At 40.7% G+C, this 23,928-nt stretch overlaps 1 protein-coding gene across 4 annotated transcripts in view; it reads left to right on the top strand.

Moving 5' to 3' along the window:
• LOC115160881 (NEDD8-conjugating enzyme UBE2F) overlaps positions 1–23,928 on the top strand; it is a 96,609-nt gene that overhangs the window by 58,883 nt on the left and 13,798 nt on the right. For all 4 annotated transcript variants that reach the window (XM_029711381.1, XM_029711379.1, XM_029711380.1 and 1 more), the window contains 2 exons: positions 19,330–19,362; positions 21,341–21,403. In XM_029711381.1, coding sequence (XP_029567241.1) covers positions 19,330–19,362; positions 21,341–21,403 — 96 coding nt within the window. The remainder of the gene's footprint in view (positions 1–19,329; positions 19,363–21,340; positions 21,404–23,928) is intronic.

Raw genomic sequence — 23,928 nt, 5'->3', positions numbered from 1 at the left:
AGTGTTTCTTACTATATTTTACAAAAAAAAAGCGTCAAACATTTTCTACATGTTGTATCCCAGGTTCCCATAACATTCCTTTTATCAAAAGAATTCACGTGTTTAATTAAAACACAGAAAATAAAACTTCTAAAATTCCATGTGTGCGCGTGCCCCTTTAAGATATCGTGGCACTAAGAAAAATTGAAATCTTTTTTAAGATATCGCGGCTCTCCCTCGGTCTTTACAGAGTCTGAAGTTCCAATGTATGCAGATGATACAGTGATAAATGCATGCAAATAGTAAACAACAAGCTTCACAAGAACTCACTACAAAGAAAACAACTGATGCCCCTGAGACAGATTTCTGTGTACCAGGGGAAGAGCTCCAGGTGGTATCAGATTTTAAGTACCACGGCATCATACTTGATTCCAACCTCTCTTTTAAAAAGCAAATGAAAAAGGTAACTAAAATAACCAAATTCAACCTAGCTAATTTCCAAAACATATATGAAATTGTTTCACTCCAGAGGTAACAAACTGTACTTCAAATCTATGATACTCCCCCCCTTAACATACTACCTGACTAGTTTGGCCCAAGCTTGCTTTACAACATTAAAACCCATTCAGTCTGTCTGCAAACAGGCTCTCAATGCTTGGTATGAAGGCCAATATCTATAATCACTGTTACATTCTCAGAAAGCATGAGCTCCTGAGTTGGAAAAATCTTATGCAATACACTGACGCATGTCTTGTATTCAAGATTCTAAATGTCCGGGCTCCCCTTCCACTTTTGTTAAACAGAAAACCCAAACCTTATGGCAGCAGATCCACAAGGTCCGCCATGAGAGGTGACTGTATAGTTAGTTCCCTTAAGGAAAAGCACCTTTAGTCAATCTGCTTTCAGTGTGAGAGCTTCCCATGTCTGGAATACCCTGCCATTAGACTCACACAACTGTGATTAATGTGCACTGTCCCTGTAAAAAAAAAAGTAAAATTAACTCAAACTGCAATCCACTTTAATGACCTGACATTGTTCCACGTAATGGAAACAGATTATAATGTTAGAATACATTAACTTCCTCCTCAAATTCACTGGTGTTACCTAAACAATAAAACCAAGAATCAATAATCAGAAACTATCACAAAACTTTTACGATTCAACTATTCAGACCTGAATCCCTTACAGCCAAATATAACCCAGCGAGCACAACTAACTCACCTATTCTTACCAGTAGGCAAAACTAGAACCCCTACTCAAACAACTTTCTGCCTTACCTCTATCGTAAGATTAAAACCAAACTTCACAACTTTCCCTTCTCTTAAAGCGCCAAATTTATAAAATACATCAGTCAATCCATAAGAATAAAAAACTCTATCGCAATTACCTCTCCGCTATTATTTAGAATTCATTAGATTTAGGTAACTGTCTCTTCTATGATTCAGTTATTTAAATACACCTCCATTCTCAGTATGTTATTTCCGCAGACCATTTAGGCAACAGACAACGTACAACGTATTACATCGAAATCGCCTCGCTATTATTTAGAATGAATTAGTCTTTCAATTTAACCTAAACAAGCTTTAAACTATTAAAACGTTCAGTTTATATCTTAAACAAACACTAACCACCCTATCTTTCCAGGCAAAACATACCAATAGTTGAATTACAATCAGAAACCCAGATTTTAGTTCATTTGTGCGTAGGCTGGGAAACGAACCCGAGCCTCCCGTGTGGCAGGCAAGAATTCTACCACTGAACCACCAACGCTATTGAAATGACGAAGACTCCTCGCAAAAAAACCTATTTATAATTGTCTGTAGTCGTAAAATCAGGCATGTACTACCGAGACAATTTCCAAAAAAATAACCCTAATTTAAAGGTCCGAGCATTACTCCGGCAATGAACAAGCTATTACCAATAGTTGAATTATAATCAGAAACCCAGATTTTAGACCATATTTTTTTTTTTTTTTTTTTTCACTTAGGTCTCATCCCCTTAGCCTCCTTTATGCTTATCTACAATTACCCCGGTAGTTATTATTAGATACTGATCTCCTTTCCGTTCTTTCTTTTCTAACTTCGTCACTCTATCTCCTTCTCAGAATTTAGGAATAATTACTATTGTGACTTTTGATAAGTTATTAGGTCTCACATGCACATACTTTTTCCCCTGCTGATATCCTTCTTGAAACTTTCTCTCTCTTTCTACACTTGCCGCCTTGCCTTTTTTTCTCTTTTTTTCCCGGACTTCAGACAGCCACACCCTGGCTATATCTAACCCTCGACTTGCTGTTTCCCTTGATTATCTACACACGTCTTACGTATCTGCTCTATCATTAATTCACATTTTTCTACATCTAAACGTACATCAAATCCGTACTTTTTTTTTCTCCATTTCGGGCCAAAATAAATGTTCCTTCTATATATCTTTCATCTCCTGTTAATTCCGGAATCCCCTTAGAGGATTTACTACCCATGTTTATTCAATTACTATTGTCGTTCTTATGCCTCTTCTCACAATCTGTGTGTAAATGCTATTAATCTCTATATGTGTGCTTTCTACTGTTATTATCCTTAACCTATGTTGATAAATACCTCCCGTTAATCTTTCCTAGAATTTTAGAACAATTATTTGTATGAACCCTGATATATTATTTAGGTCTCACACGTATACAACCACAAGTTCTACTTATTTTTTGTTGTTCCTTATGACTTTTGACTGATCAATATATCTATCTCATACGCAAATAATTATCGTATCCTCGTTCAAAACTTTCTGTGTGTGGTTTTAAAACTCTGATTCAATTATTTCTATGTGTATCTCTTCTCACAATCTACGTTCACAATCTATTTTTATCTCCCTCCTATGTGTTTGCTTTTCCTTTCTTGAAACTTTATCTATAGAGGTGTCTTTCGATCGGACATTAGGTCTCACACGTATAAGCTATATCCCAGGGTTTGTAAAGTCCTAGTTAACAGCCTATTTTTCTGTTGTTCCTTGTGATTTTTGACTCGTTAATATCTCGTATCTCACCCCGCTATATTAGACTTCCCTTCTTCAATGGATAATCAGACCTAGATGTGCACCTCCGAAAGATCCGACTATCCCCTTCTATTTAAACGTATTTAGACAGGCGACCTATATTAATATAATCATGTCTCTGACCTCCTCTCTTATAATTCGATTATTATATTTTGCCTTCCAATTTACGTTTTTCTGCCTATGTCTTTTGACCCTATTATACATTTTAGGTCTCATTAGCTAGTTTAAATCGGCAGTGGCCACAGATGCCCAGGGTCATTATGGACCCTGCTTCATTGTTGAATTTACAACTAATTCCTGTCTACCATTTGCATAGAATACTTGGTTCCCTTTAAAACATTTTTCTCTTAATAACTCTACATGTACATATTACCTCAACTAACCGATGCCCCCTGCACATTGACTCTGTACCGGTACCCCCCTGTATATAGTCTCGCTATTGTTATTTTACTGCTGCTCTTTAATTACTTGTTACTTTTATTTCTTATTCTTACCCATATTTTTTTAAACTGCATTGTTGGTTAGGGGCACGTAAGTAAGCATTTCACTGTAAGGCGCATGTGACTAATAAAATTTGATTCGAACAAAGATGCAGGCGTCCTTCCTAACTTAGTTGACGGAGAGGAAGGAAACCACTCAGATTTCACCATGAGGCCAATGGTGACTTTAAAACAGTCAGAGTTTAATGGCTGTGATAGGAGACCACTGAGGATGGATCATCAACATTGTAGGTACTCTATAATACTAATCTAATTGACAGAGTGAAAAGAAAGCAGCCTGTTCAGAATAAAAACATATTCCAAAACATGCATCCTGTTTGCAACAAGGCACGAAGGTAATACTGCAAACAATGTTGCAACGTTGCAATGTTGCAACGTTTTGTCCTGAATTCAAGGTGTTATGTTTGGGGCAAATCCAATACAACACATTACTGAGTACCACTCTCCATATTTTCAAGCATAGTGGTGGCTACATCATGTTATGTGTGTGATTGTAATCGTTAAGGATTGGGAGTCTTTCAGGATAAAGAAACTTAGTGGCGCTAAGCACAGGCAGAGGAAAACCCGGTTTTCTGCTTTCCACCAGACTCGGAGATGAATTGACCTTTCAACAGAACAATAACGTGATTCTACATGTAAATTCGGTGTGCAAATTACATTGCGGTGCTAAGTACTCTCAGCCAGGAAATGCTATTTGTGTGTCTGAGCCATCAGCTGCCAGTAGCTGGCCAATCGGAACAAGCTCTCTATTAGCTGCCAGTAGCTGGCCCATCGGAACAAGCTCTCTATTAGCTGCCAGTAGCTGGCCCATCGGAACAAGCTCTCTATTAGCTGCCAGTAGCTGGCCCATCGGAACAAGCTCTCTATTAGCTGCCAGTAGCTGGCCCATCGGAACAAGCTCTCTATTAGCTACCAGTAGCTGGCCCATCGGAACAAGCTCTCTATTAGCTGCCAGTAGCTGGCCCATCGGAACAAGCTCTCTATTAGCTACCAGTAGCTGGCCCATAGGAACAAGCTCTTTATTAGCTACCAGTAGCTGGCCCATAGGAACAAGCTCTCTATTAGCTACCAGTAGCTGGCCCATAGGAACAAGCTCTCTATTAGCTACCAGTAGCTGGCCCATAGGAACAAGCTCTCTATTAGCTACCAGTAGCTGGCCCATAGGAACAAGCTCTCTATTAGCTACCAGTAGCTGGCCCATAGGAACAAGCTGTCCATTAGCTACCAGTACGTGGCCCGTAGGAACAAGCTGTCCATTAGCTACCAGTACTCGGCCCGTAGGAACAAGCTGTCCATTAGCTACCAGTACGTGGCCCGTAGGAGCAAGCTGTCTATTAGCTACCAGTACGTGGCCCGTGGGAACAAGCTGTCTATTAGCTACCAGTACATGGCCCGTAGGAACAAGCTGTCTATTAGCTACCAGTACGTGGCCCGTAGGAACAAGCTGTCTATTAGCTGCCAGTAAGAGGATTCAGGAGGGCTCTGGATCAATGAGTTAGACACTCGCTCAGCACCTAAGGTGTTGGCAGCTATAATAGATTTTGGTACATCTCATTCTCGCTCGCTCTGTCTTTCTCACAGGGTAGACATTAGACCAAGATGAGAAGGAACTATCCCAGTCCTTATGTTCCCAAGCTCCTACTCTAGCAAATCATGCGAGTCTATTGAAATGCTGGGAAAGCATTTTGTTAGCCTGCATAGAGTTTCAACTTTGCCTGTGCATATGTTGTTGCGAGTCTCTGACAATGTTGTGTTTATTAGATTCAGTCCCCTCAAAATATTATAGAACATAATGTCACAGTGAGACTGGGTGAGTGTGATCAGCCTGCGAGATTAGCTAGATGAAAATAACAGGGACGCAATGCGTGCTCATTTCAAATCTTTCAGGTTCAGCCCTCCTCAAGATATGTTTTGGCCCAAATATCCCAGCACAAAATGTCACAGCGAGACTGGAAGAGTGTAATCACCCTCTGAGATTAGCTAGATGAAAATACAAGAAACGCAATGCAAGCTGCTTTCCAATCATTTATCTTCAATGTGACAAATAGTTCAGACGATGTCACCCCAAAGTCACACAACACGCCAAAGACGGTGCAGAACTTGAACCCGATCGAACATCTCTGGAGAGACCTGAAAATAGCTGTGCAGCAACACTCCCCATCTAACCTGACAGAGCTTGAAGGGATCTGCAGAGAAGAATGAGAGAAACTCCCCATATACAGGTGTGCCAAACTCATAGCGTCATACCCAGGAAGACTCGTGGCTGTTATCGCTGCCAAAGGTGCTTCAACAAAGTACTGAGTAAAGGGGTGGAATACTTATGTAAATGTTATATTTCTTTTTTTTATATAAATGTGCAAACATTTCAATAAAACAGTTTTTGCTTTGTCATTATGGAGTATTGTGTGTAGATTAATGAGGGAAAAATAGGATTTAATCCATTTTAGAATAAGGATGTAACATAATAAAATGTGGAAAAGGTCAAGGGGTCTGAATACTTTCTGAGTGCACTGCATCCCCTGCTCCATTCAAATCTTTAATTCCACGTTTCCTAAAGGCTTTTCATCCAATTGACCCATCGGTCTGTGCAACCTGGAGCGAAATAAAAGAGACTATCATTCCAGCCTTAGGCGGTGACCCATGGCCAATCAATTGATTTAATCAGTGGAGAGAATAACTCCAGCCTCTGAAAGTCTTATCTCAAACACAAGGCTATCAACAGAGTTATCAGTTTTTGTATCCTAGAGCGATGAGGAAGTCTGAATTTCCTCTCCTGTCTTCTTCCCTCCTTTTCTCTGTCCTGTCTTCCGTCTGTGACAAACAATACAGGCCAAAACATGAGTCATTTTGGCACTATGCCATTTTCATTATTTTTCCATTAAATGTCTCATCAGAGGCATGTGAAATTTGAAATGCACATTTGAGGTGGGGTTTTTGAAGTGTGTTTTTTCCCCCCCTCCAATTTATGCCTTGGACACATCAGTATAGGATGAGTCAACAAAATTATTTGGGTATGAGTTTTAAAAGTGAGATTTACACTGGATAGTTACTTTAAGGCAGAGCTCAAACATTTCTTAAACCTGTTCCCTGACTATTGGCTGTGCTCTGCAGACCACAGTTCCTAACCTTGCACGATTACAGACAGACAAATAGCCCATGGCTCTATCTGCAGGTGTAATTAATTCTAGTGTTCCTGTCCTTCGATGGCCCCAGGATCTGCTGGCCACTTAGCCTCCTGCTTAATCAGTGTATTGACTAGGGGTGTGAACATTTAAACTGAATTGGGATCTTTAACTTTTAGAGAAAAATCTCTAACCGAAAATAACTTTTGGTGTATTTTATTTTTTACACAATTAAAATCACAGTTTGGTAAACACAAATCTACAACTAACAGGTCCAGATCATCATCATAAAGGGAAAACCTTTTTTTTATTTTTATTTTACCTTTTATTTAACTAGGCAAGTCAGTTAAGAACAAATTCTTATTTTCAATGACGGCCTAGGAACAGTAGGTTAACTGCCTTGTTCAGGGGCAGAACGACAGATTTTCACCCTGTCAGCTCGGGGATTCAATCTTGCAACCTTTCGGTTACTAGTCCAACGCTCTAACCACTAGGCTACCTGCCACCCAAACGCAACAACGCTGTAATGGTAGGAGGAGATATGCATATTTCAAATGATTTTCCACGGATATAAAGCACTCTACACGTTCCATATCTTTAACAGTAATAATGGCAGAGAGTGAGACAGGGAAGTGACGGCAGCGATGTCCTGTATGGCAATACTTAGATAACTTAAATGAAAAGATGGTGAAATGCAAACTTTGCGAGGTGGAATTGAGCTACAGTGGTAGCTTAGCCATCTGAAAGGGAGGCACCATGGAACCCAAACCATTTCTGGCAGCAGCGCAGGCCCCCCCAACAACAGACGTTAGACAGGCTTTTCACACAAACAAGTGCGATAAAGGATGGAGTGAGAAAATCACAGCGCTGATTACAGAAATGATTGCAGTTGATATGCAGCCATTGTCAATGGTAGAGCATGTCGGCTTCAATGGGCGCTGATGGCATATCTAGAACCAGACTACAAGATGCTACGTGATGTCCCGGGTGGAGAAATTGTACTATGATTGGTCTGCAAGTACAAAGTGCGAGCTCTCAAACACCATACGTGGCGTTAACAGATTGTTGGACGTCTATGAACACGCTGTCATACATCACTGCAACGAGCCATCACATTGATGAGAAGTGGGACATGAAGTCCCATGTACTGACCATTGAGAACATGGAGGAGAGGCAGCAGAGAACCCAAAAGCATCATTAATCACCATCGTTGCTGAGTGGATGGGGGGGGGGGGGGGCAGCAAGATGAGCGCTGTTTGGTAGCCAGGACTGCAGTAGATTGAACTGCATCACGCCCTAGCGGTCATACTCGGGACCATATCTGCATTGTGAATTCACATGTCATTTTATGATTTATCGTTTTAACCCCCTCACATCAATGTCCACACCCCCGCGGTAATCTAATCGCCATAATAAATCAATCCCTATAATGTTTTTTGCATTGGATGCAACGTGCTTCCACGTCGGCAGTGAAAGGTGACCGAGTTAGAATGGTGTTTGTCAGACCATGAGACATCCCGAAAATAGATCTTGTCACAAAATCGTCTGTAGCATCTGAATGGTTTGGCCTACAAAATATTACGATCCCTCTATTGACCCCTCTATGGGCGAGACTCTCACGAACACAATGTTTTTTGCGGTTTTTGCTCTACGACCCCCACAAGCGTCTTGGGACTCGGTACTGCTGATCTGCCAACTTCTGTCTATAGTATCTGAACAGTTTGGTCAACACACTAATATTACCCCTTTGTGGAAAGGTGAGAGACTCTCACAAACACGTTCATGGTTGTATTGTCTAGAACGCCCACAGGCCTCTGTCAAAAGAGTGTGCAAAGCTGTCATCAGCTTTGAAGAATCTAAAATCTAAAATAATAAATTTGTTTAACACTTTTTATGGTTACTACATGATTCCAAATGTGTTATTTCATAGTTTTGATGTCTTCACCATTATTCTACAATGTAGAAAATTGTATAAATAAAGAAAAATCCTTGAATGAGTAGGTGTGTCCAAACTGTTTTTAACTTCAAGGGGTCTTAAAATTCCAAATCAAATAGCAAAATGATCTTAGGTATGACCTTCTTAAAACAATTCCATATAGCTTAGTATACCCCCCCATCCCCCTGCTTAGACAAGGCTTAGAGTCTTATGAGTTAAACAGGGAAAAAAATGCCAGTTTAAATGTTAAGACAAATTGTACATTTGTCACATCCCTAGTTATTGACAGGCCAATATCCTCCGTCCCTTGTCGATGAGCACAGAGTGCATGAGAGGACTGCACCTGACTGTTTTAACCACTGTGGGGGAGAGAGGGGGTGCTGGATGACACACACACACACACTGTCTTTTTGGGTAGGTTAATCCAAGCAAGAGCTGTTTTGGAACATCCAGGTTACCAGATTTTGTATAATAAAGCCCTCAGACTGTTCATCCATACAGTACATCCTAACCCTAGCCTCGGGTGCACTGTTGGGAGTTTATACCTCTGTTGATCTCCCTGCTATCTCCCTCTGTCCAGCACTTTTTCCTGCTACTCTCTGCACCACTCTCCCAGCCTCCTCCTGTCCCCCACCAATCAATACAGTGTGGATCACTGGCCCTCCCTCTGAACCTGTAGTCTACTGTGAGATTTGACTTTGTTCTGTGACCCAGAACTCAAACGTCTGACAGACTAGGGTAAAATGTTTAATCCAGCCTACACACTGTAAAGAGAGTAGGGTGTGTGTGAGATAGGGACTTGATTGTGTTTGGGTGAGAGTTTTACCCTTGACCACCGCCTTGTACTCCCTCTCATATGTGTGCCAAAGAATGATGAGAAATTGATTTCACTAGAGCGACATACACATTTTATCAGGTAGTTGCGGTAGACAGAAGAAGTGTATATTGTTACTTTGCAGTCCTACCAGGTTGCTTTAAATGAAGATCAAACTAAATCTAGAAAAGAGCAGATAAAAAAAATAAAAAATGGAAGCTTTTTTTGTATTGTAGAAGTTGGCCCGGGGCATTCTCTATGATAAGTGTGTTGTTGTGGAGAGGGTGACACTGTCCCTCTTCGCTGTCACCTCTCCTGTGCAGCACAGCTCCAACCCACACAGCTACTGTCACCTTTCCCCTCCTCGACCAGGCAGCGCACGCACACACACACACACAGTGCCTTCCGAAAGTATTCATACCCCTTGACTTATTCCACATTATGTTGTTACAGCCTGAATTCAAAATGGATTCAATGTTTTTCTCACCCATCTACACACAATACCCCACAATGACAAAGTAAAAACATGTTTTTAGAAATGTTTGTAAATGAAATACAGACCTATCTCATTTACATAAGTAATTACACCCCAGAGTAATTTCTTTGTAGAAGCACCTTAGGTGGCTTTTAGTGGTCTTCGGTATGTTTGTATCAGCTTTGCGCATCTGTATTTGGGATTTTTTTTAATCATTCTTCCTTGCATATTTTCTCAACCTCTGTTAAATTAGATGGTGAGCTGCGGGGAACAGCAATCTTCAAGTCTTTCCATGGATTTTCAATGGGATTCAAGACTGGGCTTTGTCTGGCCCGCTCTAGAACTTTCTTGTTCTGAAGCTATTCTAGCATTGTTTTGGCTGTATGTTTGGGGTCATTATCCTCTTGGAACGTAAAATCTTGGGCCCAGTCTATCGTCATTTGTACTCTGAAGCAGCTTCTCATCAAGGATTTGCCTGCATTTGGCTCCATTCATTGCTACCTCTATCCTGACCAGTCTCCGTGTCCCTGCCTCTGAAAAGCATCCCCATAGCATGATGCTGCCACCACCATGCTTCACGGTAGGGATGGTGTTCGACAGGTAATGAGCTGTGTCCGTTTTTTTCTCTCCAGATATATAGCGCTTTGCATTCAGGCCAAAGAGTTAAATTTTACTCTCATCAGACCACATAATCTTTTGCCTTATAGTCAAAGTCTTTCACGTGCCTTTTTGTAAACTCCTGGTGTACTGTCGTGCCTTTTTCTCAGGAGTGGCTTCCGTCTGGCCACTCTCCAATAAAGCACAGGGGCCGGATTCACAAAACATTACTTACGAATAAACGTAAGAAGTTCATAAGAGTTCGTAAATGCAATTCCTGAAAATGTTCTTAGGAATTTGTAGTTTTCTTAGGAGCTTCGTAAATATCTTCTTATGTGGCATTGACATTAGTGACGTGCTTGAAACCAATAAATAACCCTATGTGACAGGGATGATTGGATTTGGTTATTTCATTATTTTTCACACATAGCAATCAGACTAGCTATATCAAAATAAAAAATGCATAACCAAGAAAAGATTTTGAAGTGAAGGAGGAAATATCAGCAAGGAAAAGGTTGCTGTTGGGGAGACTTGATAACTGCGGGGTCACTGCAGAGACCAAAAAGAAAGGATGGGTGAGTTGCCGAGTCTGTCTCTGCCGTCAGGGGTACGGCAAGGGACAGTAACGCCGTAAAAAGAAGTGGTCCGACATCAAGTCGGCTGCTAAGAAGGGAGCTGAGAGACCATTCATGTGGACCAGCTGGAGGAGAAGGTGACGTCCATCATGGCAATGGTGGTAGAGGGACTGCGCGACTGGTAAGTTAGTGAGCTGCGTTAGCTAGCTGACGTGTAAAGACATTATAGCCAAAATGGCTAACAACGTTAACGTTAGCCAAGTTTTTCTTTGCAAATTGACGAGATAGCACTAGCTATTTAACACTTCTAGAATATTGTAATATATTGTTAATTACTAGCTATCTAGATAATGCATGTTCAATTTGTGTTCTTGCTGTATTTAAATATCCGGTAACCAACTGTTTCTGTGGTGCAAGAAAACATTCATGGTTACAAAAGTATCCATTCGTCTCAAGACAAGGGTTTAGCTGTCCTAATGTTAAGTACATTTCCGAGAAGAAATCCTAAAGCATTATTTTTTAAGAATCCCATTTCTTAACTTTTTTTTCTTAGGAAGAAACTTAGGCAAAACCTTAAGAACATTTCCAATAACTTTATTGAGAAATAGCAACTTTGCTTAACTTTCTTCTTAACTATAGACTTAAGAAAAAATTGCAGTTTAGAAGAAATTTCTTCTTAAGAAGGTTTTGTGAATCCGGCCCAAGATTGGTAAAGAGCTGTGGAGATTGTTGTCCTTCTGGCAGTTTCTCCCATCTCAGCCAAGGAACTCTGTAGTTCTGTCAGAGTGGTCATTGGGTTCTTGATCACCCTGTTCAAGGTCCTTCTTGCCTGGTTGCTCAGTTTGGTTTTACAGCCAGGTCTAGGCAGGTCTGCATAGTTACATATTTTTTTTACATTTCCCAATGATAGATACCACTGTGCTCTTGGACTTTCAATACTTTTTTTTGGTACCCTTCCCAAGATCTGTGCCACGACACAATCCTGTCTCGGAGCTCTACGGACAATTCCTTCGACCTCGTGGCTTAGATTTTGCTCTGACATGCACTGTCAACCGTGGGACCTTATATAGACAGGTGTGTGCCTTTCCAAATCATGTCCAATCAATTGGATTTACCACAGGTGGACTCCGATCAAATTGTAGAAACTCTCAAGGATGATCAATAGAAACAGGATACACCTGAGCTCAATTTCAAGTCTCATAGCAAAGGGTCTGAATAGTTATGTAAATAAGGTATTTGTTTTTAATTTTGTATATACAGTTGGTCGGAAGTTTATACACTTAAGTTGCAGTCATTAAAACTCGTTTTTTCAACCACTCCACAAATTTCTTGTTAACAATCTATAGTTTTGGCAAGTCGGTTAGGACATCTACTTTGTGCATGACACAAGTAATTTTTCCAACAATTGTTTACAGACAAATTATTTCACTTATAATTCACTGTATCACAATTCCAGTACATAAACTAAGTTGACTGTGCCTTTTTAAACAGCTTGGAAAATTCCAGAAAATTATGTCATGGCTTTAGAAGCTTCTGATAGGTTAATTGAAATCATTTGAGTCAATTGGAGGTGTACCTGTGGATGTATTTCAAGGCCTACCTTCAAACTCAGTGCCTCTTTGCTTGACTTCATGGGAAAATCAAAAAGAAATCAGCCAAGACCTCAGAAAAAAAATTATAGACCTCCACAAATCTGGTTCATCATTGGGAGCAATTTCCAAACACCTGAAAGTACCACGTTCATCTGTACAAACAATAGTACACAGTATAAACATCATGGCACCACGCAGCCATCATACCGCTCAGGAAGGAGACGCGTTCTGTCTCCTAGAGATGAACATACTTTGGTGCGAAAAGTGCAAATCAATCCCAGAACAACAGCAAAAGGACCTTGTGAAGATGCTGGAGGAAACGGGTACAAAAGTATCTATAGCCACAGTTAAACGAGTCCTATATCAACGTGACCTGAAAGGCCGCCGCTCAGCAAGGAAGTAGCCACTGCTCCAAAACCGCCATAAAAAAGCCAGACTACGGTTTGCAACTACACATGGGTACAAAGATAGTACTTTTTGGAGAAATGTCCTCTGGTCTGATGAAACAAAAATAGAACTGTTTGGCCGTAATGACTATCGTTATGCTTGGAGGAAAAAGGGGGATGCTTGCAAGCCGAAGAACACCATCCCAACCGTGAAGCACGGGGTGGCAGCATCATGATGTGGGGGTGCTTTGCTGCAGGAGAGACTGGTGCACTTCACAAAATAGATGACATCAAATGATGTGGATATATTGAAGCAACATCTCAAGACATCAGTCAGGAAGTTAAAGCTTGGTTGCAAATGGGTCTTCCAAATGGACAATGACCCCAAGCATACTTCCAAAGTTGTGGCAAAATGGCTTAAGGACAACAAAGTCAAGGTGTTGGAGTGGCCATCACAAAGCCCCGACCTCAATCATATAGAACATTTGTGGGCAGAACTGATAAAGCGTGTGCGAGCAAGGAGGCCTACAAACCTGACTCAGTTACACCAGCTCTGTCAGGAGGAATGGGCCAAAACTCACCCAACTTATTGTGGGAAGCTTGTGGAAGACTACCCAAACGTTTGACCCAAGTTAAACAATTTAAAGGCAATGCTACCAAATACTAATTGAGTGTATGTAAACTTCTGACCCACTGGAATGTGATGAAAGAAATAAAAGCTGAATTAAATCATTCTTCTATTATTCTGACATTTCACATTCTTAAAATAAAGTGATGATCCTAACTGACCTAAGACAGTGAATTTTTACTAGGATTAAAAGTCAGGAATTGTGAAAACTGAGTTTAAATGTATTTGGCTAAGGTGTATGTAAACCTCCGACTTCAACTATACATTTGTAAAAATGTAAAACGGCTTTTTTGCTTTGTTATTGTGTGTAGATTTATGAGGATTTTTATTTAATTTGTTTTAGGATAAGGCTGTAATGTAACCAAATGTGGAAAAAGTCAAGGGGTCTGAATACTTTCCGAATGCACTGTAAATGAGATTTCCGTATTTTATTTTCAATACGTTTTTCAGAAATGTCTAAATACATGTGGTCACATTCTCATTATGGGGTATTGTGTGTAGATGGGTGAGAATAAAATCTATGTAATCCATTTTCAACTCAAGCTGTAACAACAAAATGTTGAGTAAGTCAAGGGGTATGATTACTTTCTGAAGTCACTGTACACAGTGGCGAAAAAAGGTATCAAATTGTCATACTTGAGTGAAAGTAAAGATATCTTCAAATAAAATGACTCAAGTGAAAGTCACCCAGTAAATTACTACTTGAGTAAAAGTCTAAAAGTATTTGGTTTAAAATGTACTTAAGTATCAAAAGTAAAATTAGAAATAAATAATTTAAAATGTGTAATATTAAGCAAACCAGACCACGATTTTCTTGTTTTTTTTAATTTACGGATAGCCAGGGGCACAGTTCAACACTAAGACATAATTTACAAACGAAGCATTTGTGTTTAGTGAGTCTGCCAGATCAGAGGCTGTAGGGATGATCAGGGATGTTCTCTTGATTACTGTGTGAATTAGACCTTTTTCCTGTCCTGCTAAGCTTTCGAAATGTAACGAGTACTTTTGGGTGTCAGGGAAAATGTGAAAAGTACATTATTTTCTTTAGGAATGTAGTGGAGTAAAAGTTGTGAAAAATATAAATGGTTAAGTACAGATACCCAAAAAAACGACCTAAGTAGTACCTAAAAGTAGTTTAACTTAAGCACTTTACGTCACTGACTGTACACACGCACACAGTCACTCAGACGCACAACATCTGTGCAAATAGATAAACATAGGCATACACACACATTTAGCTATTTATTTTACACTCACACACAAACAAACCATGCTTGACTCATTTTGGAGCGGCAGCCTGCCTGACAAAAATAGTTTTTCAGAATTTGTCTATCCATCCTATTCACTACTCACATGCCCAACACTTACTTCTGCCAATATTACATGTTCTCATTTCTCTTTCATAACCTCAGTTCTTCCTCCTCCACAATTTCTCCCACAGTCTCACTATTCACTCAAAAATAGACTCCTTTGGCTTATGCAAGTGGTTATGTTATCCTTATCGCTTTGTTAGTGCTCTTTAGTAGTTGCAGTCAGATCTGATACATATGTCTACATATAGTATCCAGAACTCCAGGCCCCCTTAAACCAGCGGAGAGTCCAGATTCCCAAAGTGAATGGTACAGGAAGACTAAGTGCAATCACAGGCAAGGGAAGGCTTGTAACATCTAGTTAATATAGTTGTTGGATAAGTCCCATAGCCCTCAACTTTTTGGTGTTATGGAGCCTTTTGCGGGTTAGTTTCCCTGTAGGATATCACCTTAGAAATAACAAGAACAGAGGAAGAGCAATGACTGGTGACTATCTTCCTGTTTGTTAATGTGTGTTGTTGGTTCTCTTATTCATCATTCAAAACGGATACGGTAGGCTATCTGATGGATGGTGCATTGTTAACAAGTCATAGGCCACTACTTCTGTGTATTGTTATTTATCATGGTCTACATCAAGCTGTGGGTCCTGTATTAGAATCAAGTCAGATATTTGTAAGGAATTTAAACATCAGGCTAATTATGCACAGTAGTAATTTGAAGGTCAAGAGCTGGACCTTCTTTAAAAAATATATATATCCCAGATGGGGATCAACCGTATGGAGATATAAGATCATTAAAATAGAGGGCAGGTCCTGTAGAGAAAGGTATTGACTATATTTCATTTAAATGCAAATCCACCAACTGTCAATCATGGCCTCTGCCAGCACTGCAGTTTGTATCACAGCCCAGGATAATATTTTTTTATTCCAAGAACGTTTTATTTCTTCACTTGCAATCAATTGTCTTCTATTTTTTGATGGGACCACCCTTTGTTTTATAATGAAATGGCAAAGTGATAAGAGCAAATTGGGCCCATCACCTTTGTTTTCTGCAAGGCATATATCTGATTTTCAATGTGTAGCTACTACCATTAGAAATCCCTGTTATGGTTGGTATCCATTAACAGTACTGTTTCCTTATTCTAATGAGCCTCTCATTCTCATCCTCCCCTTCAATGCATTGAATGTCTTTGGTTTAACCTCATCAATATCATGCCAAATGCATTGTGAACACACAGCATGCATTTTGTATTCGTGTATTATGATCTGTACAAATAAGTACCAATCCACAAATGTAAATCACTATCCATAAATGCAATTCACTATCCATGAACACCTTTTGATTTGTATTTGTAAATCGAAATATTGCATAAAAAAAGTGTTAACTGCAGATATACAGGTAATTTCCAAGGGTCTTAAGTAAAATGACTGCCATAAAAATCTGCACATAGGAGAGATAAGCACAAACATGACAGATATGGCAAACCTGCAACTCCATATTTGGAAGCACTTAAGTCACCTGACTTTTGGCAGAGATTTGACAACAAGAAAAATAAAAGTTCTCACGCGTAGAAAACACATTTTAGTCGTTGAAAAAATGTTCTCACGCGTAGAAAGGACTTGCATTCATTGAAAAAGATTTCTACCCGTAGAAAACGATTTCTATAAATCGCTGGCAGCCTCTCGACCATGTTGATGCTGCCTTTCAAGGCTGCAGAAGTTATAGTGTGGTAACCATAATATGTTAACCACTATGTCCAACGTAAATAATTGAAACCCTATCCTTAGATTACTCTATATTTGCAACAAATAGTTGAATTGGGTCCTCCCGAGTGGCGCAGTGGTCTAAGGCACTGCAATGCTGTGCCACTAGAGATTCTGGGTTCGAGTCCAGGCTCTGTCGCAGCTGGCCGCGACCGGGAGGCCCATGGGGCGGCGCACAATTGGCCCAGCGTCGTTAGGGTGGGTTTGGCCGGCAGGGATGTCCTTGCCTCCTGTTGCGGGCTGGGCGCAGTGCACGCTGACACGGTCGCCAGGTTTACGGTGATTCCTCCGACACATTGGTGCGGCTGGCTTCCGGGTTCAAGAAGCAGTGCGGCTTGGTTGGGTTGTGTTTCGGAGGACGCATGGCTCTCGACCTTCGCCTCTCCCGAGTCCGAATGGGAGTTGCAGCAACGAGACAAGACTGTAACTACTACCAATTGGATACCACGAAATTGGGGAGAAAAAAATGAGTGGAAAAAAAATAAAAATAGTTGAATTAGCTGGCTTGTGTGATACAATGTCATACATTGTACGTGATTATAATCCAGCTGCTGTCTCATGTTGCACAGATGATGAGCATTAAGGAGACATAAGTATTCCTGAGGCCTCTAACTGTTTCCCCAGGAGAGGCATGCAAAAGGGAGAGGGGAGGTGTAGGATATGAGATCAGACCAACACAGCTGCCAACACTCCTCTGTCCCAGCTGTGGCATTCTATTACCCTTATGTTGTCCCTGTTCCCGTTGCAAAAGCCCTTAGTGAGGCACCGTTCAGATCATCCTTAATAGTCATCCAATCAGTCACTTAAGGTCATTAATTTCATGTGAAGATGGACACGTGTATCTGGTTTCCCTCTCTGCTGACTGCCATCCAGCGGGCCCAGCCTTCTCAGCCTCCCTATCAACAGCAGCCTGTCTCGGCACCAGCTCCTGCCACAGCCAAGAGCTCTTGAGGGTCCGTGATGGAAACAGGTCATTGTTCATATGTGACACACACTGACTGTTTGTGTCCTGGCCAATGCGATTTTGGTTTCTCTCACCAGAACCCACCTCAAATATCTTTTAAAATGTTCCTTGATCACAGAGGGCCAATTTTCATCAAGGTTGAAAGGGGCCAATGTCGAAGTAGGTGTCCTGTGTGCTTAATTATTTTTCGAAGAAGTTGAGACTTAAGAGAATCTATTAATTTAGTGGTGCTATCACACAGGCCAGCTAATTCAACTATTTGGGCGATGAATGGGTGTACACTGCAATAGTGTTGCAAATATAGAGTAATATAGGGCTAGGGTTTCAATTATTTACCTTGGACATAGTGGTTAACATATTATGGTTACCATACTATAATTTCTGCAGCCTTGAAAGGCAGGCATCAACATGGCCGAACGAGAGGCCACCAGTGATTTATAGAAATCGCTTTCTGCGCGTGAGAACTTTCTTTTTCTTGTTGTCAAATCCCTGCCAATAGTCAGGTGACCTAAGCGCTTCCAAATATGGAGTTGCAGGTTTTCCATATCTGTCTTGTTTTGCGCTTATCTCTCCTATGTGCAAATCTTTATGGCAGTCATTTTACTTAAGACCCTTGGAAATGACCTGCATATCTGCAGTTATAAAAAATGCAATATATCGATTTGCAAATCATAAGGTGTTTGTTTGGATAGTGATTTACATTTGTGCATTGGTACTTATTTGTACAGATCATGATACACAAATACAAAATGCATGCTGTGTGTTCACAATACATTTGGCATGATATTGATCCCATACATCACTCCCTGAGGTGTACTTGATTTAACTGAGTGTTCTTGAGTTAACCTTATGACTTCCTATGGAGTACGCTATATTTGACCCTTTCATTCCCTGAGGAGTGTCCTTATTTTAACCCTGTTACTCAAACAAATACATTTGGAACTGGACAGGGCTTTGGATCATTATTTTCCTCATCAATCTCAGCTCATAGCCAACTGACAACTAAATAGAAAACAAAAACATGTTTTTTCCCCCTCTTCAGTTCATTTATTCTCCAGAATGTGTCAATACGTATTAAACCTCTGTGGGACAGGTCTATGGCATTATCAGTTGGCAGGGGAATAGAGTTGAATGTCCACACTGACGTCCTCTAAGTGAAGCTAGCATACATTAGTACATTAAGAACTATTTTGTAAGGGTTATTGTTTACACGTCGCCCGTCGGCATCTCGTTATGTTTAATGATTCGTGAATTAACACACCCTTTGCGAAGACGGAGATGCTCAATTAACAGAGCCAGTGTCCTCTTTTTAATATCCTCAAAATATATATGTTAATGAATACCCATCATACCGTTCTTCAGTGTTTTAATCATCAAGGATATTTGCCTAATACATTCCCAGAGGCAAACCACTTGGATAATCAGAAAAGGTTCCATCTTCATTAGATACAATAGAGCTAATCAGATGATATCCAATTAGGGCATTCAACGATTTTGTTTGTGTTAATTTGTTGGCTCACAAATGCTTACCGATTGGCCCGGTTGTTACTGACTGGTTTTAGTTTGACTTTTAATGGGACATAAAACTATGATGAGCTATGGATGTCTGCTGATGTTTTGTCTGTTGCTTCTGTGTCTTTCAGGATGTAGTCTGGGGATTGAACTCCTTGTTTACCGTAAGTACCTTTTTTTTTATCAAAACCATATCACATCTACAGTACCTTCGGAAAGTATTCAGACCCCTTGACTTTTTCCAAATTTTTGTTACGTTGCAGCCTTATTTTAAAATGGATTAAGTAACAAAAAAAAAAATCCTCAGCAATCTACACACAATAAAGACACGACGGAAACCATACATTTTTGCACATTTAAAGATAAAACAACAAATACCTTATTTACATAAGTATTCAGACCCTTTGCTATGAGACTCGAAATTGAGCTCAAGTTCATCCTGTTTCCATTGATCATCCTTGAGGTGTTTCCACAGCTTGGAGTCCACCTGTAGTAAATTCAATATAGGGACTTGGTCAGGGAGGTCACTCTGACAGAGCTCTAGAGTTCCTTTGTGGAGATGGGAGAACCTTCCAGAATGACAACCATCTCTGCAGCACTTTATGGTAGAGTGGACAGATGGAAGCCACTCCTCAGTACACGACAGCCTGCTTGGAGTTTGCCAAAAGGCACCTAAAGACTCTCAGACCATTTTGTTTTTATTTATTTATTTAACCTTTCTTTAACTAGGCAAGTCATTTAAGAACAAATTCTTATTTACAATGGCTGCCTAGGAACAGTGGGTTAACTACCTTGTTCAGGGGCAGAACGACAGGTTCTCTGTTCTGATGAAACCAAGATTGAACACTTTATCCTGAATGCCAAGCGTCACATCTGGATGAAATCTGGCACCATCCCTACGGTGAAGCATGGTGGTGGCAGCATCATGCTGCGCAGATGTTTTTCAGCGGCAGGGACTGGGAGACAAGTCAGGATCGAGGGGAAAGATGAACGGAGCAAAGTACAGAGATCCTTGATGAAAACCTGCTCCAGAGTGCTCAGGACCTCGGACTGGAGCGAAGGTTCACCTTCCAGCAGGTCAACGACCCTAAGCACACAGTCAAGACAACGCAGGAGTGGCTTCGGGACAAGTCTCAATGTCCTTGAGTGGCCCAGTTAGAGCCCGGTCGCACATCACTGGAGAGACCTGAAAATAGTTGTGCAGCAACGCTCCCCATCCAACCTGACAGAGCTTGAGAGGATCTACAGAGAAGAATGCGAGAAACTCCCCAAATACAGCTGTGCCAAGCTTGTAGCGTCATACCCAAGAAGAGTCGATGCTGTAATCACTGCCAAATATGGTTCAACAAAGTACTAAGTAAAGGGTCTGAATACTTATGTAAATGTGATATTTCAGTTTGAATGTTTTTGCACAAAATTCAAAAAAAAACAACAGCTTTTGTGTAGATTGATGATGACAAAAACCCAATTTCATCCATTTTAGAATAAGGCTATAACGTAACAAAATGGGAAAAAAGTCAAGGGGTCTGAATACTTTCCGAATGCATTGTATGTTAAAATGTGTTTCTATTCTTATGACAACAGGTATAGACTGAGTTGTTACTGTAAAGCCTATCTATTTTATGTATAAAACCATACAAACCCGTTTTTCCGAGCAATTCCCCAAGCATTTTCTGTAAACATTGAGGAGAAAGCAGGTAAGTAAGGAGAATGAAGCGTGTTAAGTGTTCCTGTAAGCGACTGTTGTTGATTGGGTTGATAGCATCTCTTTCGCTCCTCTCCTGGCTGCTTCCCACAATGATGATGCAGCCTGATGCTCAGTCATGCCCTGAGGCTTAGCTCTTAATCAGGAAGTGAGGCGCTCTACACACAGGCCTAGCCGCCATTTTATCTCCTTAATAACACACCGCGCCTCGCCCGCCACGCACACCGTCTCTACGGCAACCGGCTAATTACATTACTTTGTCTTTTAACTTAAATCCAGGGTGACATTGCATACTGCCAGTGGCTGTTAGTATCAGACAACAACATTTGCCTGACTGTTACGTTTGTTGTTTTCATCTGGGTTAGTGGGTTTTAGTTTATCTGAAACTGTTTTTAGTAAACTTTTGCTGACTCAAGCTCATTTTCTATTTCATTCAGGATCTACTGAACTTCGATGACCCATTGAACATCGACGCGGCCGAGCATCATCTGCGCGATAAGGTAACACCAACCAGCCCACCTGGAGGGAGGTCATCTTCCCTATGTCCTGTCCATGACCTTACATGGGCATCAGTAAGTAGGACGTGTTTAGAAGGTCTGAAAGCTCTAGAAGTGGAATGTGGGGCTATTCTGTAGAACTCACTAATGAACACTTCGTTCGGAACCACTGGGTACTGTGCTGGTCTGTCTCACTATATAGTGCCCTATATAGAGAATAGGGTGCCATTTGTGATTCACGCTGTGTCTCATTCTGCCTGGGCTATCCATGCCCGGCAGGAGACAGACCTCTCTGGGACCTCTCACACTCCCTCCCAAGTGGTGCTCGGCTGGGGCTTGCAGTACTCCCCAGTCCCCAGACAGACAGTGTATGCTAAACTTCAGAGAGCAAGAGCAGCTTAGTATGTCAACAGCAGGGCTGTGGTTTACATTTAAGATCATGCCTGATGCCTCATTACTGTTTGCCACTCGCAGCGGGTCGATATCTGCACAGTCTTCATCACACCCTCTCCGCCTGTGTAGAGTGGAGTGTAACATGGTCACTCTGGTTGGTTTCACACACCAAAAACCCAGACTGGGCTAGCGGAACATAAAAGTGAAGGAAGGAATTGGCCAAACTAATGTCGGAGAGGAGACAAGGCAAGACCTACAGGAAGTATTGATTTCAATGGATGGTTTCCTCTGGTCTCTTCAGTCCTGAGCAATGTTCCTTCTAACATGCTGACTGCACCGGCCACGCGCACATGTTGATTTTGTTAGTTTACACCAGACGCGATCAGGACATGCAGGTTGAAATATCAAAACGAACTGTGAATCGACTATATTAATTTGGGGACAAGTCGAAACACAAACATTCATGGACATTTACCTAGCTTGGTGTTGCTAGCTAATTTGTCCTGGGATATAAACATTGGGTTGTAATTTTACCTGAAATGCACAAGGTCTTTTTTTTCCTGGATCTTTGTAGAATTTTGACCCATTTTGAGTCACAAAATTGTGTTCTCTACTCTGACAATGAATCCACAGTTAAAAGGGAAACCTCTTGTAATCTCTCCTCCTTCAGTCTTCTTCCTTCCGTCCTCCTTTTCATTCTGCTTTTTGTTCTTCCTTTTTCTTCCTTTTTCTTTTTTAATTTTCTTTATTTTCTCCTCCTTCTTTCTCCTCCTTTCTTCTCCTTCTCCCTTCTTCTTTTCCTCCTCTTCCTTTCCCTTCTTCTTCTCCTTAAAATAATTACAGATTGATAATTTTGACGAAGTGTGTACTGGCTATGGCGTTTCGAGGGACCTTTTTGTTTTTCAAGCAAAGGTTATTTAAGTTACTATGAGAGGCACTGACGTTCACTTTGCCTTGCCAAGTTCTGCTAGGAGCAAACAAAACCTAGTATGCAGACGCCTTAAGGTTGTTGTTCATAGGAGCCATTCCGACCAATTACAGAGAGAGTAGTGGACACAGTGGGCTTCCAAACACTCAGGGAAACATGTCATTGCCATAACTACACTGAGCTGTTTTTTTTGCAAAGGTGAGTTAAAATATAAGGAAGGGAGAAAGAAATCCTCTTGTGTTAGAACAGTGGTTCCCAAACTTTTTTGCTTCGTGACCCAACAATTGAGCTGTCTTTTGAGTCGACCCACCATAATGGTTGAGCGGTGAAAAAAACATCAACAGACCAAATAATAAGTAAAAAATATCATCTTTGCAGCGGAGAGAGAATGTTGTTGTTTTAAAGCGAATTTCCTGCAATTCTATACATTTTGCCGTGGAGCTGAGAGAAAATATTGATGTTTTTACGTTAATTTCCGGGAATTGTACGCATTTTGACATGGCTAATGTTGTGTTCTTATGCTCAACATTATAACAAAATCAATGGGGGCCTGATTGTATAACCCACAGTTTGGGAAGCCCTGTGTCAGACCACCTTTAGTTAAGTTTCCATTAATACACTACTGTAACAGGTTCCCCTTGATAGTATCACTGCACCTACAGTGCTTTCAGTATTACAGCCTGAATTAAAAATGTATTAAAAATATTTTTTTCTCACCCATCGACACACAATACGCCATAATGACAAAGTGAAAACATGTTTTTAGACAATTTTGCTAATTTATTGAAAATGAAATACAGAAATGGGTCATTTACATAAATATTCAACCCCCTGTGTCCATACATGTTAGAATCTCCTTTGGCAGTGATGACAGCTCTGAGTCTTTCTGGGTAAGTCCCTAAGAGCTTTGCACACCTGAATTGTAAAATATTTGAGCATTATTCTTTAAAAAAAAAATTATTCAAGCCATGTCAAATTGGTTGTTGAGCATTGCTAGACAGCCATTTTCAAATCTTGCCATAGATTTTCAAGCCGATTTAACTCAAAACTGTAACTAGGCCACTATTGGTAAACAACTCCAGTGTATATTTGGCCATGTGTTTTAGGTTATTGTCCTGCTTAAAGGTTTATTTTTCCCCTGTAACTCCCCAGTCCTTTGATTACAAGCATAACCCATAACATGATTCAGCCACCACTATGCTTGAAA

Source organism: Salmo trutta, chromosome 24, assembly GCF_901001165.1.
Source record: "Salmo trutta chromosome 24, fSalTru1.1, whole genome shotgun sequence".
Taxonomy (NCBI): Eukaryota; Metazoa; Chordata; class Actinopteri; order Salmoniformes; family Salmonidae; genus Salmo; species Salmo trutta.
The sequence above is the reverse complement of the archived record's forward strand: the minus strand, read 5'-3'. Positions and strand labels throughout refer to the sequence as shown.